The sequence below is a fragment of the Callithrix jacchus genome, chromosome 9, assembly GCF_049354715.1.
Source record: "Callithrix jacchus isolate 240 chromosome 9, calJac240_pri, whole genome shotgun sequence".
NCBI lineage: Eukaryota > Metazoa > Chordata > Mammalia > Primates > Cebidae > Callithrix > Callithrix jacchus.
In genome coordinates, this window is record NC_133510.1 from 12,049,210 (window position 1) to 12,066,522 (window position 17,313).

General features: G+C 38.8%; 1 protein-coding gene and 1 long non-coding RNA gene across 2 annotated transcripts in view; both read left to right on the plus strand.

Annotated features, from left to right (window-relative positions):
- LOC144577837 (uncharacterized) overlaps window positions 1–17,313 on the plus strand; it is a 135,033-nt gene that overhangs the window by 38,972 nt on the left and 78,748 nt on the right. Inside the window, exon 4 of the long non-coding RNA XR_013522458.1 lies at window positions 85–152. This is a non-coding gene — a long non-coding RNA (uncharacterized LOC144577837). The remainder of the gene's footprint in view (window positions 1–84; window positions 153–17,313) is intronic.
- LOC100395122 (taste receptor type 2 member 20) lies at window positions 12,569–13,689 on the plus strand. Its single transcript, XM_078338300.1, has one exon. It carries the CDS (start codon window positions 12,696–12,698, stop codon window positions 13,620–13,622), a length of 927 nt encoding a protein of 308 aa, XP_078194426.1. The 5' UTR covers window positions 12,569–12,695; the 3' UTR covers window positions 13,623–13,689.

Genomic DNA, 17,313 nt, shown 5'->3' on the forward strand with positions numbered 1-17,313 from the left:
ATGCTTTTTATTTATTGTTGCCAGTAGGGGAGAATTTCAGAGGTTCCCCTTGGCCCTGCTATAGTAATGTTTCTTACCCTACAGGTCAGGAAGAATGTGAGAGCTCTGGCAGCTGTCATGTGAGTCCATTTCAGTCACACATGCAGGAAGGGGTGAGTAATAATGACAAACTCATTAGATTCACCTTGGGGTGGATATGAACCAAAGCTCTAGGTAGTATCTGACCTTCAGAAACTTTCACTTCAGGCTAGGTGTGGTGGCTCTTGTCTATAGTCCTAGCACTTTGGGAGGCTGAAGTGGGAGGATCCCTTGAGTTCAGGAGTTTGAGACTACCCTGGGCAACAAAGCAAGATCCTGTTTCTAGTTAAAAAAAAAAAAAAAAAAAGAGAGAGAAAGAAAGAAAAGAAAAAAAATCCAAAATAAAACAAATTTAGTTTTGCATGGTGGTCCATAACTCAGTATTAAAATAAATAAATAAATAGATTTTAAAAAATGGTAATTCATTCTCTTTTTCTTAGAAAACATGGGGGCGCTCTGTTACAAACCCAGGAATTCAAGGCTGCAGTAAGCTGTGATCCTGCCACTATGCTGCAGCCTGGGTAATAGAGCGAGACCGTGCCTCTAAACAAACCCAAATCAAAACAAAATAAAACAAATTACAAAAAAATTGTAAATAATCTTTCACTCCATCCAGTGGGCCACAGTGTCTTTTTGGGTACCCGGGTATTGTGTTAGTTAAGTCCCCATACCTATACGTCTTGGATAGTGTGGATACATGTTTTTTCCTTTGAGTACTGATATCTAGTTAATGACTACAAGTCTTTGAGAAAGCAGCATATGAATATATCCTGAATATTGTGAATTTTCAACATTCCTCATCAGGAGGATTTAAGCTTCCCTCCAGTCATTGAAATCTTCTTCTCTGAATTGGTTCAGTCCTTAGAAATGGCTAAGGGTCTTTGATTTTCCACATCAAAAGCTGACCTCAGGAATCAGCTTTTTAGCTCCATTTTCCTATTGGTTGATAAGTATTTTACCAAAGTAAGAAGCCTCTTTGACTATTAGCTCACAAACTCTTTCCAGTGAGGCTACTGCCGTCATCATTTCATTGATTCTGATATTTATAAGATCACCAACAAGTCTACATTGCCAGTGCTTAATCTTCATGCTGCATGACCCATCAGCAGCATTGAACATAGATTATTTGCATTCCAGGATATTGCCCTCTTCTGATTTTACCCTTGTTCACTGGGCACTACTTCTCACCCTCCTTTACTAGTTCTTCCTCTTGTCTCTAAACTAAAACTATCAGACTGCCTAAAGTCTTTTTTTTTTTTTTGAGACGGAGTTTCGCTCTTGTTACCCAGGCTGGAGTGCAATGGCGCTATCTCGGCTCACCGCAACCTCCGCCTCCCGGGTTCAGGCAATTCTCCTGCCTCAGCCTCCTGATGCCTAAAGTCTTAATTCTTCAATCTCTGATCAATTATGCTTGTTTTGTTGGTCCTTACTGATAATGTAGGCAAATGGTTTAATAGAGATGAATATAGGTGATTATTCATATATGTTATTGGTTTATTCACATATAACATTTTTCTTTCAAATGTTAAAATTAAATTTAGAAGTAACAGTATCGGGGTGGGCGTGATGGGTCAGCCTTTAAGGGAGCACTTTGGGAGACCAAGGCAGGTGGATCACTTAAACCCAGAAGTTCAAGACCAGCTTGGGTGACATGGACAAACTCTGTTTCTACCAAAAATACAAAAATTTGTTGGGTGTGGTGGTGTGCGCTAGTAGCCTGTAGTCCCAGTTAGTCAGGAGACTGAGGTGGGCGATTGCTTGATCCCAGAGACGGAGGCTGCAGTGAGCCAAGTTTGTACCACTCCACTCCAGCCTGGGCCACAGAGTGAGATTATGTCTCAAAAAAAATACAAATTCTAGGGAGCATCCATAACATTTATTGCTTGCATTTGATACAATTAGTAGGTGTTTGTATCTCAGTTACTAAACACAGTTTTTACATGTAGCTCTATGATTAAATATGAGCTTTTTCTTGGGATGCTATAAAATAAGGATATACATTCATCTTTATGCATGTGGATATTAAATTTTCTCAGTATCATTTGTTGAAAAATTATTAATTCCTATTTAACTGCAATGATATTTTTTTAAGCACAATGGCCATGAATGTCAGTGTTAATTTCTGGACTCTCCATTGTGTTTCATGTTCTTTTTGTCTACTGTAATGCCAGTACATCCTGATAAGTGCAGCTATGTAATAAGCTTTGAAATCAGAAAGTGTAATTCTGCAACTTTGTTTTTTTTTTAAATTTCTTTTTGTGATCTGGTAGCTTGGTATTTCCAGATATATTTTAGGACAACTTTTTCACTTTATACAAAACAAAAAATGCCTGCTGGTATTTGATAGGGATTGCACTGAACATATAAATAGACTCTTCATCTACAAAAGCTCTCATGCTGAATTTCAGTTCAGCTGGTCCTCATTGCTTGTACAACTCTCTGATGAATTTAGAAAATAGTTTTGGTCTTCTATCTCTCTTATTGTAGTTGTTGCAGAAGGATGTCTTCCCTTCTTGTGAACTTGCTATATTCTACTCAAAAATTGAAGTTCTTGGGCAGGCACTGTTGCTCATGACTGTAATCCCAGCACAGGGATTGAGAGGACAAGGCTGAAGAATCACATGAGCCCAGGAGTTCGAGACTAGAATAGACAACATAAGGAAACCCTGACACCACAAAAAATTTAAAAATTAACAGGCCTGGTGGTGCACACCTATGGTCTCAGTTACTTGGCAAGCTGAGGCAGGAAGGCAGGAGTATCACTTATGTCCAATAGTTCAAAACTATAGTGAGGTATGATTGTTACACTGCATTTTAGCTTGGGTGACAGAGCAAGAGCCTTTCTCAGAAAAAAAAGGAAGAAGAAGAGGAAGAGGAAAAAGAAGAAGCAGAAGAAGGAGAAGAAGGAGAAGAAGAAAAAGAAATGGAAATTTTCAGTGGCATCTTCTAAGTATCTAGTAACACAGGATCAAATCAATAACTAACAGTCTTTGGTTTTTCCTGACCCAGACAGGTAAAATTGAAAGCAGTTATACAAATGCTATACATACTAACTCCTCACACGGACTATCCAAAGAGAGTATTATTATCATCTGCATTGTTGGGTGATCATACTGAGGCAGAGAGTAGTTGTAAAATGGAGTCTAAGATTCATCGCTATATGAAACAGAAAAACTGGTCTCCCATCTTGGCAGTCTGACTCCAAGATCTCTTAGAAACAATTATACTATTCTGGTGTGTGCTTCATCCTGTGCTTGTTCAAAGACCTAAGTGGGAATGGTGGGGGATGAAGAAAAACACAAAGGCAAACATAGAAATGTAGGGCCAGGCAGTCTGGGAAAGTGAAAGTATCAGTTTCTCTGACCCCATCCTGCCTCGGGTACTTTATTTTATATGTTCACAAAGCACATAGCAGAGGGACGGTGCAGTTACCCAGAACAGCTTGTGGTTATAATTCTGACACTTCAGTTAACATACCTCAGCTAACAACTATCTTGCAGCAAGGTCAGTGAAAGCTGATTATCTTTTGCTAAGTCCGACTGCTCTTCTCTGAGACATAACATTCCCCTATTACTGTTTCTCTTCTCTTGGAGTTCACCCAAAGTTCACAGCAGCCTTGCTACTGATCCTCCCTGAGGGGGTGGGCTACTCCGGCTCTCTACATGCTATAAAACCTGACAAGATTTCAATATTAATATCTATTCTTCTTAATAGCATAATCAAAAGTAAATTAAACAGAGAAAAATGAAAGTGAATATTCATACTGAGGGAAGTCTAGAGTCTTCAATAGAAAACATATTTTTTAAGTGCCTATGGAATATTTTAAAATTGCTGAATATTTTATTTGAACAATTCATATTTAAATATTAACTAGACTCAAAAGAATTACATATTTAAAAGCTTAAGCATGATAGATAAGTTTATAAATATCAAAAATGGATTAAAAAGTGTGAGCAGGAAAATAGAGCTATTTCAACCCGGATGACTTGCCTGAAATTCACTTTTCATTTGGAAATTATAGGATGGTAATTCCTCTCATCCATGAGGAGTATGTATGCGTGTGTGTGTTTTTGTTCATGAGCTTGTTGGCAAGAGACTTATACATAAAATTACTAGCAAGCAGATTTTAAAGAGTATTGGCCTTCTTGTGGTTTCCAAGAAAACCTTGGATTCTTTTGATAAGAAAACTTTGGATTCTGTCTACATAAATCTGACATTAAAAAAATAAATCCACAGTGGTCATGATTCTAGTTACCACAAAGCTCCTTTTAACAATTTAGATATCCAATGTGGTATCTACATGTTGGTTTTTAAAAATTCCCTAATAACTGACATTGCTGAACACAAATTAGGAAGAAGTTAAACAAGGAAAATTACTGCAAATCAATGAAAGAGAATATGTCTTTATTTGCATGCCAGCAAATGAGAAGTCAGCTTTCACTTCAACATCAATATAAAAAATTTCATCTTATAGCTGGGACATAGTGTTTGAATAGAAGTTAATTTGAGCTGTTTCAGAAATTATCATGTTTTCCATGAAGACAGCATCGGATTCATTCATTAGCATGCTCTGGTACTTTCCGGTTTGGCATTGGTCAGAGAATTTAAAAAGAACAAGAGCATTACTGCACATTCAGAAAACAGGTGCACATAAAATTTAAAGTCAGGCGATTGCTGATCAAAGATGGCACGGCAAGAAAAACCCAGGATTGCAGCTCTCAGTGAGTACGCAGAGGGTGAGTCAAAGCCGCATTTCCAGACGGATCTTTGTTGCCCACAGAATGGGGAAATTCCCAGGTGTAGGAGAGAAATGGGACGCCAGCGCAGCTCTTTTGGCTGGTGCGGCTGCTCCGGCCGGCGCTGCAGCACAGCTGCACTTCGCAACACTCCCCATAAAATGCACTGGTCTGGGTGCCCTGTTAAACCAGCAATCTGAGACTTGGGAGGGCAGATTAGCATATCCATCTGATTAAACAAGACTTGGACAGTGAGCCAGACCAGGAGATCCCTGGGAGGCAGCGTTTGAGCCAGCACAGTGGGTCGCTGGACAGGAAATCACACAGATCCTGGTGCCCTAACAGCAGGCGACAGAAACACCTGGGAGAGAGTCAACCATTCAACTTAAAAAAAAACAAAAAAAGAGGTGCTCTGAGGCAGGGAGCCAGGTGAGCAGGCTCGGTGGGTTTTACCCCCACAGGGACAAACAAAACGGCAATTCGAAATGCTCTGGGTGGAGAGTTTTACTGCGGGCACAGCTGAACCTAGGACGATGCAGCTCGGTGTGGGAGGGGCATCCACCATTACCTAGGCCATCCGCCCCTACTGAGGTACACTCCCATTACTGATGCAGCCTGCCATTGCCGAGGCAACCCACCATAACAGAGAGACTCTGCTGCAGGGTGGAGCCCGTGGCAGCAGGGTGGAGACCACTGCAGCAGGGCAGAGCCCATAGCAATAGGGCGGACCCCATGCCAGCAGGGTGGAGCCTCGGCAGGCAAATAGTGACTAGACTGCCTCCTAGCTGGGCAGGACAGGGCAACGGACAGTCATAAAGAAATCCCCAACTCCCTGAGACAGAGGATCTGAGAAAAAAAGGGGTTTTATGAGTTATGCTGCAGCAGACTAAATGTTCCTACCTAGCAGCCCTGAATGAACAACGGAGCTCACAGCTCAGCACTTGAGCTCCTATAAAGTACAGGCTGTCTCCTCAAGCACCTCCCTGACCCCTGTATATCCAAACAGTCACCACAAAAAGGACTGATCAGACTGACATTTGGCGGGCATCATTCTGGGACAAAGATAGCAGAAAAAGAAACTGGTAGCATCCCTCACTGTTCCACAGCTGCTACAGGTGTACCCCAGACAATCAGGGCCTGGAGTGGACCTCAGCAGTTGTACAGTGGAGGGGCTAGACTGGTAGAAGGAAAACCAAGTAACAGAAATACTTCATCATCAACAATCTGGGCGTCCACTCAGAGACCCAATGGAAAAGTCAGCAACTACTCAGATGACAGGTGGATAAATTTACAAAGATGGGAAGAAACCAGCACAAAAAGGAGGAAAACACCTGAAACCAGAACACCTTGCCTCCTACAAAGGACCAAAACTCCTCACCGGCAAAGGAACAAAGCTGGACAGAGAATGACTGTGACGAAATGATGGAATCAGACTTCAGAAGGTGGGTAATGAGAAACTTCTGTGAGCTAAAATAACATGTTTTAAATAAATGCAAAGAAACTAAGAACCTTGAAAAAAGATTTGAAAAAAGATTCAAGGAAATGACAATAAGAATGGATAACTTAGGAATATGAATGAATTGAAGGAGCTGAAAAACACAACATGAGAACTTCGTGAAGCATGCACAAGTTTCAACGGCTGAATGGACCAAGCAGAAGAAAGAATATCAGAAGTCGAAGATCAACTCAATGAAATAAAACGAGAAACCAAGATTAGAGAAAAAAACGCAAAAAGGAATGAACAAAGTCTCCAAGAAATGTGGGACTATGTGAAAAGACCTAACCTACGTTTGATAGGTGTACCAGAATGTGACAAAAAGAATGAATCCAAGCTGGAAAATACTCTTCAGGATATTATCCAGGAAAATTTCCCCCACCTAGCAAGGCAGGCCAACACTCAAATGCAGGAAATACAGAGAACACCACAAAGATATTCCGCAAGAAGAGCAACCCCAAGGCACATAATCGTCAGATTCACCAGGGTTGAAATGAAGGAGAAAATACTAAGGGCAGCCAGAGAGAAAGGTCGGGTCACCCACAAAGGGAAGCCCATCAGACTCACAGCAGATCCCTTGGCAGAAACTCTACAAGCCAGAAGAGAGTGGGGGCCAATATTCAACATCCTTAAAGAAAAGAACTTGCAACCCAGAATTTCATATCCAGCCAAACTGAGCTTCATAAGTGAAGGAAAAATAAAATCCTTTGCGAACAAGCAAGTACTCAGAGATTTTGTCCCCACCAGGCCTGCTTCACAAGAGCTCCTGAAAGAGGCACTACACATAGAAAGGAACAACCAGTACCAGCCATTCCAAAATCACACTAAATGCTAAACAGCATCAACAAAATGAAGAATCTACATCAACTAATGGGCAAAACAGCCAGCTAGCATCAAAATGGCAGTATCAAATTCATACATAACAATATTAACCCTAAATGTAAATGGGCTAAATGCACCAATCAGAACACACAGACTGGCAAATTGGATAAAAAACCAAATACCATCAGTGTGCTGTATCCAGGAAACCCGTCTCACATGCAAGGATACACAAAGGCTCAAAATAAAGGGATGGAGGAAGATTTACCAAGCAAATGGAGAGCCAAAAAAAAAAAGTAGGAGTTGCAATTGTCATCTATGATAAAATAGACTTTAAAGCAACAAAGATCAAAAGAGACAAAGAAGGTCATTACATAATGGTAAAAGGATCAATACAACAAGAAGAGCTAACGATCCTAAATATATATGGACCCAATACAGGAGCACCCAGATATATAAGGCAAGTTCTTAATGACTTACAAAGAGACTTAGACTCCCACACAATAATAGTGGGAGACTTTAACACTCCACTGTCAATATTAGACAGATCAACCAGACAGAAAATTAACAAGGATATCCAGGGCTTGAACTCAGACCCGGAACAAGCAAGCAAACCTGAGAGACATTTACAGAACTCTCCAACCCAAATCAACAGAATATACATTCTTCTCAGCACCACATCAAACCTACTCTAAAATTGACCACATGATTGGAAGTAAAGCACTCCTCAGCAAATGCAAAACAACTGAAATCATAACAAACAGTCTCTCAGACCATAGTGCAATCAAGTTAGAACTCAGAATTCAGAAACTAACCCAGAACCGCACAGCTTCATGGAAAATGAACAACTGGCTCTTGAATGTTGACTGGATAAACAATGAAATGATGGCAGAAATAAAGAAGTTCTTCGAAACCAATGAGAGTGAAGACACAACATGCCAGAATCTCTGGGACACATTTAAAGCAGTCTCCAGAGGAAAATATATAGCAATAAGTGCTATATATTAAGTGAGAAGAGTGGAGAGATCCAAAATTAACACCCTATCGTCAAAATTGAAAGAGCTAGAGGAGCAAAATAAAAAAAAAACTCAAAACCTAGCAGAAGACAAGAAATAACTAAGATCAGAGCTGAACTGAAGGAGATAGAGACACGAAAAACCCTTCAAAAAATCAATAAATCCAAGAGCTGGTTTTTTGAAAGGATCTACCAAATAGACAGACAACTAGCCAGACTGATAAAAAAGAAAAGAGAGAACAACCAAATAGATGCAATAAAATACGATAAAGGGGAAATCACCACAGATTCCACAGAAATTCAAACCATCATCAGAGAATATTACAAACAACTCTATGCACATAAACTAGTAAACTTAGAAGAAATGGATAAATTCCTGGACACTTGTGTCCTCCCAAGCCTAAACCAGGAGGAAGTCGAAACTATGAACAGAACAATAAGAAAGTCTGAAGTTGAGGTAGCAATTAAGAGCCTACCACACAAAAAAAACCCAGGTTCAGATGGGTTCACAGCCGAATTCTACCAGACACACAAAGAGGAGCTGGTACCATTCCTTCTGAAACTATTCCAAATAATCCAAAAAGAGGGAATCCTTTCCAAATCATTTTATGTGACCAACATCATCCTGATACCAAAACCCGGCAGAGACTCAACAAGAAAAGAAAACTTCAGGCCAATATTTATGATGAACATAGATGCAAAAATCTTCAATAAAATATTGGCAAGCGGATTGCAACAGCACATCAAAAAACTTACCCATCATGATCAAGTAGGATTCATCCTGGGGATGCAAGGCTGGTTCAGCATACGCAAGTCTATAAGCGTAATTCACCACATAAACAGAACCAAAAACAAAAACCACATGATTATCTCAATTGATGCAGAGAAGGCATTTGACAAAATTCAACAGCCCTTTATGCTAAAAACCCTCAATAAACTCGGTATTGATGGAACATATCTCAAAGTAATAAAAGCTATTTACGACAAACCAACAGCCAATATCATACTGAATGGGCAAAAACTGGAAGCATTCCCTTTGAAATCCGGCACTAGACAAGGATGCCCTCTTTCACCACTCCTATTCAATATAGTACTGGAAGTTCTAGCCAGAGCAATCAGGCAAGAAAAAGAAATAAAGGGTATTCAGATAGGAAGGGAGGAAGCCAAATTGTCTCTATTTGCAGACAACATGATAGTATACCTAGAAGACCCCATCACCTCAGCCCAAAAACTCCTGAAACTGATAGGCAACTTCAGCAAAGTCTGAGGTTATGAAATCAATGTGACACCAATAACAGACTTAAGGAAAGCCAAATCAAGAATTAACTGCCATTCACAATTGCTACAAAAACAATAAAATACCTAGGAATACAACTCACAAGGAACGTAAGGGACCTCTTCAAGGAAAACTACAAACCACTGCTCAACGAAATAAGAGAGGACACAAACAGATGGAGAAACATTCCATGTTCATGGTTAGGAAGAATCAATATCGTGAAAATGGCTATAGTGCCCAAAGTAATTTATAGACTCAGCGCTATTCCCATCAAGCTACCATTGACTTTTTTCACAGAACTGGAAAAAACCACCATGAACTTCATATGGAACCAAAAGAGAGCCTGCATAGCCAAGTCAATTCTAAGCAAAAGGAACACAGTGGGAGGCTTCACACTACCGGACTTCAAACTATACTACAAGGCTACAGTAATCAAAACAGCATGGTACTGGTACCAAAACAGAGATATAGACCAATGGAACAAAACAGAGGCATCGGAGGCAACACAACATATCTACAACCATACAATCTTGGATAAACCTGACAAAAACAAGCAATGGGGAAAGGATTCCCTGTTTAATAAATGGTGTTGGGAAAACTGGCTAGCCATGTGCAGAAAGCAGAAACTGGACCCCTTCCTGACACCTTACACTAATATTAACTCCAGATGGATTAAAGACTTAAACATAAGACCTGGCACCATAAAAACCCTAGAAGAAAATCTAGGCAAAACCATCCAGGACATAGGAGTAGGCAAGGACTTCATGACCAAAACACCAAAAGCATTGGCAACAAAAGCCAAAATAGACTATTGGGACCTAATGAAACTCCACAGCTTCTGCACGGCAAAAGAAACAGTCACTAGAGTGAATCGGCAACCAACACAATGGGAAAAAATTTTTGCAGTTTACCCATCTGACAAAGGGCTGATATCCAGAATTTACAAAGAACTCAAACAGATTTACAAGAAAAAAACAAACAAGCCCATTCAAAAATGGGCAAAGGATATGAACAGACACTTTACAAAAGAAGACATACATGAGGCCAACAAACATGAAAAAATGCTCATCGTCACTGGTCATCAGAGAGATGCAAATCAAAACCACATTGAGATACCATCTCACGCCAGTTAGAATGGTGATCATTAAAAAATCTGGAGACCAAAGATGCTGGAGAGGATGTGGAGAAATAGGAACACTTTTACACTGTTGGTGGGAGTGTAAATTAGTTCAACCATTGTGGAAGACAGAGTGGTGATTCCTCAAGGCCTTAGAAATAGAAATTCCATTTGACCCAGGAATCCCATTACTGGCTATATATCCAAAAGACTATAAATCGTTCTACTATAAGGACACATGCACACGAATGTTCATTGCAGCACTGTTTACCATAGCAAAGACCTGGAACCAACCAAAATGCCCATCGATGATAGACTGGACTGGGAAAATGTGGCACATATACACCATGGAATATTATGCAGCAATAAAAAACGATGAGTTCGTGTCCTTTGTAGGGACATGGATGAATCTGGAGAACGTCATTCTCAGCAAACTGACACAAGAACAGAAAATGAAATACCACGTATTCTCACTCATAGGCGGGTGATGAACAATGAGAACACATGGACACAGGGAGGGGAGCACTACACACTGGGGTCTATTGGGGGGAATAGGGGAGGGACAGCGCAGGGGGAGCTGGGGCGGGATAGCCTAGGGAGAAGTGCCAAATGTGGGTGAAAGGGAGGAAGGCAGCAAAACACACTGCCATGTGTGTACCTATGCAACTATCTTGCATGTTCTGCACATGTACCCCAAAACCTAAAATACAATAAATAAAAGGAATTGCAACAAATGATATACGAAATAATGCTCATAGCATTTATTCATAATAGCTCTGAAATAGACTGGCTTAGTATATATCAACTAAGGATGATGGAATTATATGAATGATTGCATTAAATTCATACAGCAGAATAACATAGGTGAAAAAAATGAATCACATGTACATGCAATTATATAACTAAATTTCAGAAACATGATGTCAAGTGCAAGCAGCCATGAACAAGAAGAACATACAGAATTGCACCTATACACAATTCAAAGCAGGACACGCTAAGCTATGGAGTTTAGGGTTGCAAACCTAGTTGGTAAAGTATAAAGAAAAATTAAGAAAATGATCATCATAAATTACCAATATTATTCATCTCAGGAGATATGAAGAAAGGTTTAGCAGCTTGGAAAGTGGAATGGAGGGAGACCTAGACTGTTGGCAGTGTTTCATGTCTTACCTTGCATGATGGTTACATGCATGTTTGTGATACATTGCTCTTTCATATTTTTGTTTTGGCCCATTTCTAAGTGTACATTATAATTTGATTTAAAAAATTACAAATTAGGATAACTGTTAAGTAAAAATTATTAATTTCTCTGCTCATTATATATCTAGGGGAAAAATCCACCATTTACATACATTCTTATTCAGCTCAAGAGAGTTAAAGTAGATTCTTATTTTAGTTGTGAAATGTAGAAATTTGAGATACTGTTACCTACAGCCCCCAGATCTTTCCAAAAGTTTTCTTCTAGTCTTAAATATTCACCTCATATTACAAAAACGTTGATATTTCTAATCTGTTTTCCTTTGGTTCCTGAATTTCCGACACAACAAGGGTGCACATATTTCTCACACTCTTGGTTTAGCAGAGTACCGATATCAGTTTTTCTGCAAAAGAATCTTCTCCAAAACCATATTAGATATTTATATCTCACATGTTTTTGGGTTCTGTTTTCTTAAGCTATGGCTTGGTGACTGGCTCTGGTGATGTGAGATGGTCCAAGTTTTGCTTCTTGGATCTAGTTAGAGTCTGGCCTATTTAAGGCTGGATCAGGCAGGGGCGATGTGACTCCATTAGTTACTGTTTGCTTTTCATTGCAAAGCAGTGAAAGAAGATATGTCTTTATTTGCATGCTAGCCAATGAAAATTCAGCTTTCCCTTCAACATCAGTACGAAAAATTTCAGCCTATGGCAAGAACAGAGGCTCTATGAATAAGAATTAATTTGAGCTGTTTTGGGACTAACAATATTTTTCCATAAAGGCAGCATTGAACTCATTCATTGGTTTAAGCTGGTGCTTTCCTGTTGACATTGTTCACAGAATTTAAAAGTATAAAGAATGTTATTGAACATTCAGGAATCAAGTGCATGTTGAATTTAAGGCCTGGATATCAGAGGAGTCACAACCAGTGATATTAGGCCTGAATTTTTTTTCTTGTTTAGACATGATGAATTTTCTCCTCCTTGTTTTTTCCATTCTAGTAGTGGTTGCATTTGTCCTCGGAAATTTTGCCAATGGCTTCATAGCACTAGTAAATTTCGTTGCCTGGGTTAAGAGACAAAAGATCTCCCCAGCTGATCAAATTCTTGCTGCTCTGGCAGTCTCCAGAGTTGGTTTGCTCTGGGTAATATTATTAAATTGGTATTCAACTGTTTTCAATCCAGCTTCATCTAGTTTAAAAGTAAGAGTTTTTATTTCTAATGCCTGGGCAGTAACCAACCATTTCAGCATCTGGCTTGCTACTGGCCTCAGCATATTTTATTTGCTCAAGATTGCCAATTTCTCCAGACTTATTTTTTATCACTTAAAAAGGAAGGCTCAAAGTGTAGTTCTGGTGATAGTGTTGGGAGCTTTGTTATTTTTGATTTGTCATCTTGTGATGGAAAACATGGATATGGGTGTGTGGGCAAAAGAATATGAAGGAAATGTAACTTGGAAGATCAAATTAAGTAACGTAATGCGCCTTTCCAACTTGACTGTGGCCACACTTGCAAACGTGATACCCTTCACTCTGACCCTGATATCTTTTCTGCTGCTAACCTGTTCTCTGTGTAAACATCTCAAGAAGATGCAGCTCCATGACAAAGGATCTCAAGATCCCAGCACCAAGGTCCACATAAAAGCTCTGCAAACTGTGATCTCCTTCCTCGTGTTACTTGCCATTTACTTTCTGTGTCTAATCGCATCATTTTGGAAATCTAATTTGCAACAGAAAGAATTTGTTATGCTTTGCCAAACTGTCGGAATCATATATCCATCATTCCATTCATTCATTCTGATTTGGGGGAGCAAGAAGCTAAAGCAGACCTTTCTTTCAGTTTTGTGGCAGGTGACTTGCTGGGTGAAAGAACAGAAACCATCAACTCCATAGATTCACAAGAGGTGCATTGTGTGTTTTCTAGCAGAAAACAAATTGATGGTGTCTGGAACATTTTATATTTCCTACAAGTTTTTCTATAGTCTATGTATTTGAGTAATTTCCAAAAGTAGACTTAGAAAAGTCTTTTACCTAAATTTATTACATAAATATGTGTGTGTGTGTGTGTGTGTTTATGTCTGAATGTGTATGAAAACTTAACTTTGACCATAGCATACCTTTAGCCAATTTTTTAAGTAAACTGCTCAGTTACACAAAAGTAGAATTTTGAACCCATGTGTATTTCACACATATATGTTATTTTATGATATTTCATTTGAGGAATTTATGATATGTATAATTAGAAACTGACAGCTTATATCAGAAAATCATTGCTATTTTCATTGTAATTTGGATCATGTATATGTATCATAGTGTCATTAACTATCATTGTTTGAACCTCTAATATTTTGAATGGTAAAGACATTCAGTACTAAATCAATGATGAGAATGTGTCTTTGAGGTAGGTTTTTTTTTTCATGAATTCTTTTTCCCCCTTTTTTTTGAGATGGAGTCTTGCTCTGTTGTCCAGGCTGGAGTGCAGTGGCTTGATCTTGGCTCATTGTAATCTCTACCTCCCGTGTTCAAGTGATTCTCATGCCTCAGCCTCCCAAGTAGCTGGGACTCCAGGCATGCACTAGCATGCCCAGCAAATTTTTTGGTTTTTTGGTTTTTTTTTTTTAGTAGAGATGTTAGCCAAGTTGGTCTCTAACTCGACCTCAAGTGATCCACCACCTCAGCCTCCCAAAGTGCTGGAATTACAGGCATTCATCATGAATTCTTATCTTATGTTTAGTATAAAGCAGATACAATTATTGTTAGATAACGATTCACAAAATAAAATTCAATTGTGAAAAATAAATTCAGTGTACATTTTGTTTATGTGTACCAACAGCAGTACTGAGGAATATTAGATTTGATACAGTATGTGAATAGCTTAGAAAAAAATCATTTATATAAAAAGGATGAAGAAACACGATCATGAGCTCTTTTTAGTGCTGTTTTAAGTTTCCATATGCTACTAGAAAAGTCATTTTTCCAGTTTTTGAATTGAATAAAAACTTTTTTGAGGTTGAGATTTGATGTTAAATATTTTAGTTTTTTGTCTAAGCCACCTCTGAGCTCCTGAATTGACAATTTCTGAATTGACAAAAAGCTCAAATTTTCCTTATCTTAAAAAGAAGCTCAATCTAAAGAGGGCATAGACGCTATGGTATCTATGAAATCTATATGTGGATGATAGGAAATGTCTTAAAGATATGTTTTATTATAATCTTGGTGTAAATGATGAAATGAGAGAAAGTGTTGGTATATTCACTAATAGCAAGTTCTATGATAAGAATAAAATGTATAACTTAGTTCAACAGCTAAATTCTGTGTGACTGTATCAATTTCTGGTGTTATGAAATTTTAACAATATTATCTAAATCTTAAGATAAATCATCTCCACATCTGATTTATCATGTATCTTCCCTGGTACAGTGTAAGCACCATAAAAGTGGAGATCATATAGTTCTTGCTTACCGTAGACCCCCAGGACATAAAAACAGTGCATAGAATAGGTATTCAAAATGACATTTTGATGAACACTAATTGGTGAAGGAATGAACACATGAACTATATTGGGGTGGTGAACCAGTGAAAATGAAACACATCACAAAATCTACAGTTGCATAAATATTCCTGCTCTGGTTTCAGATTGAGGTTACAGGATTATCCAAGAATTTCTCAGAACAAAAGTTTGGCTATTCCACAATTCTAGGGAAAATATCACTATAATATAGCATTGATGCAGCTATATCAGATGTGTGACACAAGACAAGGTGGAAAATAAAATTAGATGGCATTTATTACAATACTTTTTACTAAGCACATTAAAGATTTGTATATATATATATGCACCTATCTTTTCTATCGTGAACAATATATTTGTATTGCGATATTTCTAGCTGGTTACTATATAAACAAAAATGGCATTTCATTAAAAAAATTTAGTTACCAACTATCTTACTCAAATGTGATTTTTATATATAATATTTTTAATATACTTTATACATTATGATTTTAATCAACATATTATAAACTCATAGAAAAGTGAATGCATAATAGCTATAACACTGAATATCTTAGCCTCAGGAGTCTAGAACGAGATCCAATGTCTGATATTAAAATGATGACATTTATTTGGAATGTAAGTCTAGGGCAGCAATGGCTGGGACATGTGGAAATTGAGGCAAGAGAAGATATGAAACCATGTGTTGTGATGTATGATATGACTTTGCTGACGACCACTTTGCAATGAGGTGAGAGAGACAGCGTGCTAATTATCAGATGTGGGTACTTGGCTCCCAGTATTTTTTCAGAAGGGCTGAGAGGGGAAAACAGCCAGCACTAGTCCGTGGAAGAGAGAGATTGTGTCTATTCGGCTGTCTTCTGTCTTCTATTTCCCGTTGGCCAGGATTTACCTGAGGCAGAACTACCATCTCTGCTGTTCTGCCTTCCATCGTCCATTCCCTTGGTGGCTGCTATGAAAGTCAAACCTCATGCCCACAGTGTGGTGATCCATTCAAGTCCCAAATGGAAGGATGATCTGGATCAGGCAAAGTACTGACCAGGAGACAGTCAGCTGAATCTGAGGAAGCACATGTTTGTGTCCAATGCCATCCACTCCTTGTGCCACTCAGATTTGCTCATGCTCTCCAATCATGGCTGGTTTTATGAGCATAAAATTTCTACTGTTGCACTGGGTCTTGTGCTTAGAGGCACATGGGCTTAGAAGAGCTTCATGCTTGGATTAATCTTCTGCTCCTGCTGTTTTGTTTTTCAGACAGAGGGCACTCCTCTGCTGAAGAGGGAATGGTCTTGCACTAATTCCCTGGGGGTTTGCTCTCCCCTCTCCTATGGGCTGGTGAGAGACATGCACAGAGTCCCATAATGCCCACTATGCATGCCTCGAGCAGGATTGAATTCTGCTGGATTATCTGGCCTAATGAGCAGAGCAGCTTGGACCGGAACCTCATTAGCTAGAGGCATTTTTTGTTCTCATTCTACTTGAAACCAGTAGCCTTTGGAAACTTCATTAGTGATTCAGAGCAATATCCTCAAATGTGGAATATGTTGACTCCCAAAATCCAGGAAGCCCAACAAATATTGTATCTAATTTTTAGTGATGGAAAATAGATGTATAGAGAGCAACATGCTGTTTACTTTAAAAAGGATGTTTCAGCATGTTTACTAGGAGCACTGGACCCCTCTAATTATCATCTACGTTATAGGTCACTGAAACTTCTTGTTCATCTTTCTTCTTCTGATATTTTGCTTCTGTTCAACATTATAGTACTTTACTATATTGAAGAAACTCACCACTTCCTGCTTATGGGTACCAATTAATGCAATTTCTTAATATATTGAATTAGCATGATGTTTTCCAAAATGCCAGTTAAACTGAAAAAGAAGTGACACAGCCCTGACATAAAACAGTGAAGCAGTGCGTTTGTTCTTACCACATCAAAACAAATCATTTTTATTTTCTCTCACAATGGGTGTAGATGAAAAAGCATCTACTAAATAAAAAGCCTCATATAAGAGCCAGAAACCATGTTTTCTCAGTGAAGATACCACATCCTAGAGAGCATCTGCAAGTACA

Coding starts and splice junctions, on each gene's coding strand:
- LOC100395122 (XM_078338300.1), top strand. CDS start 12,696: ATGATGAATTTTCTCCTCCTTGTTTTTTCCATTCTAGTAGTGGTTGCA.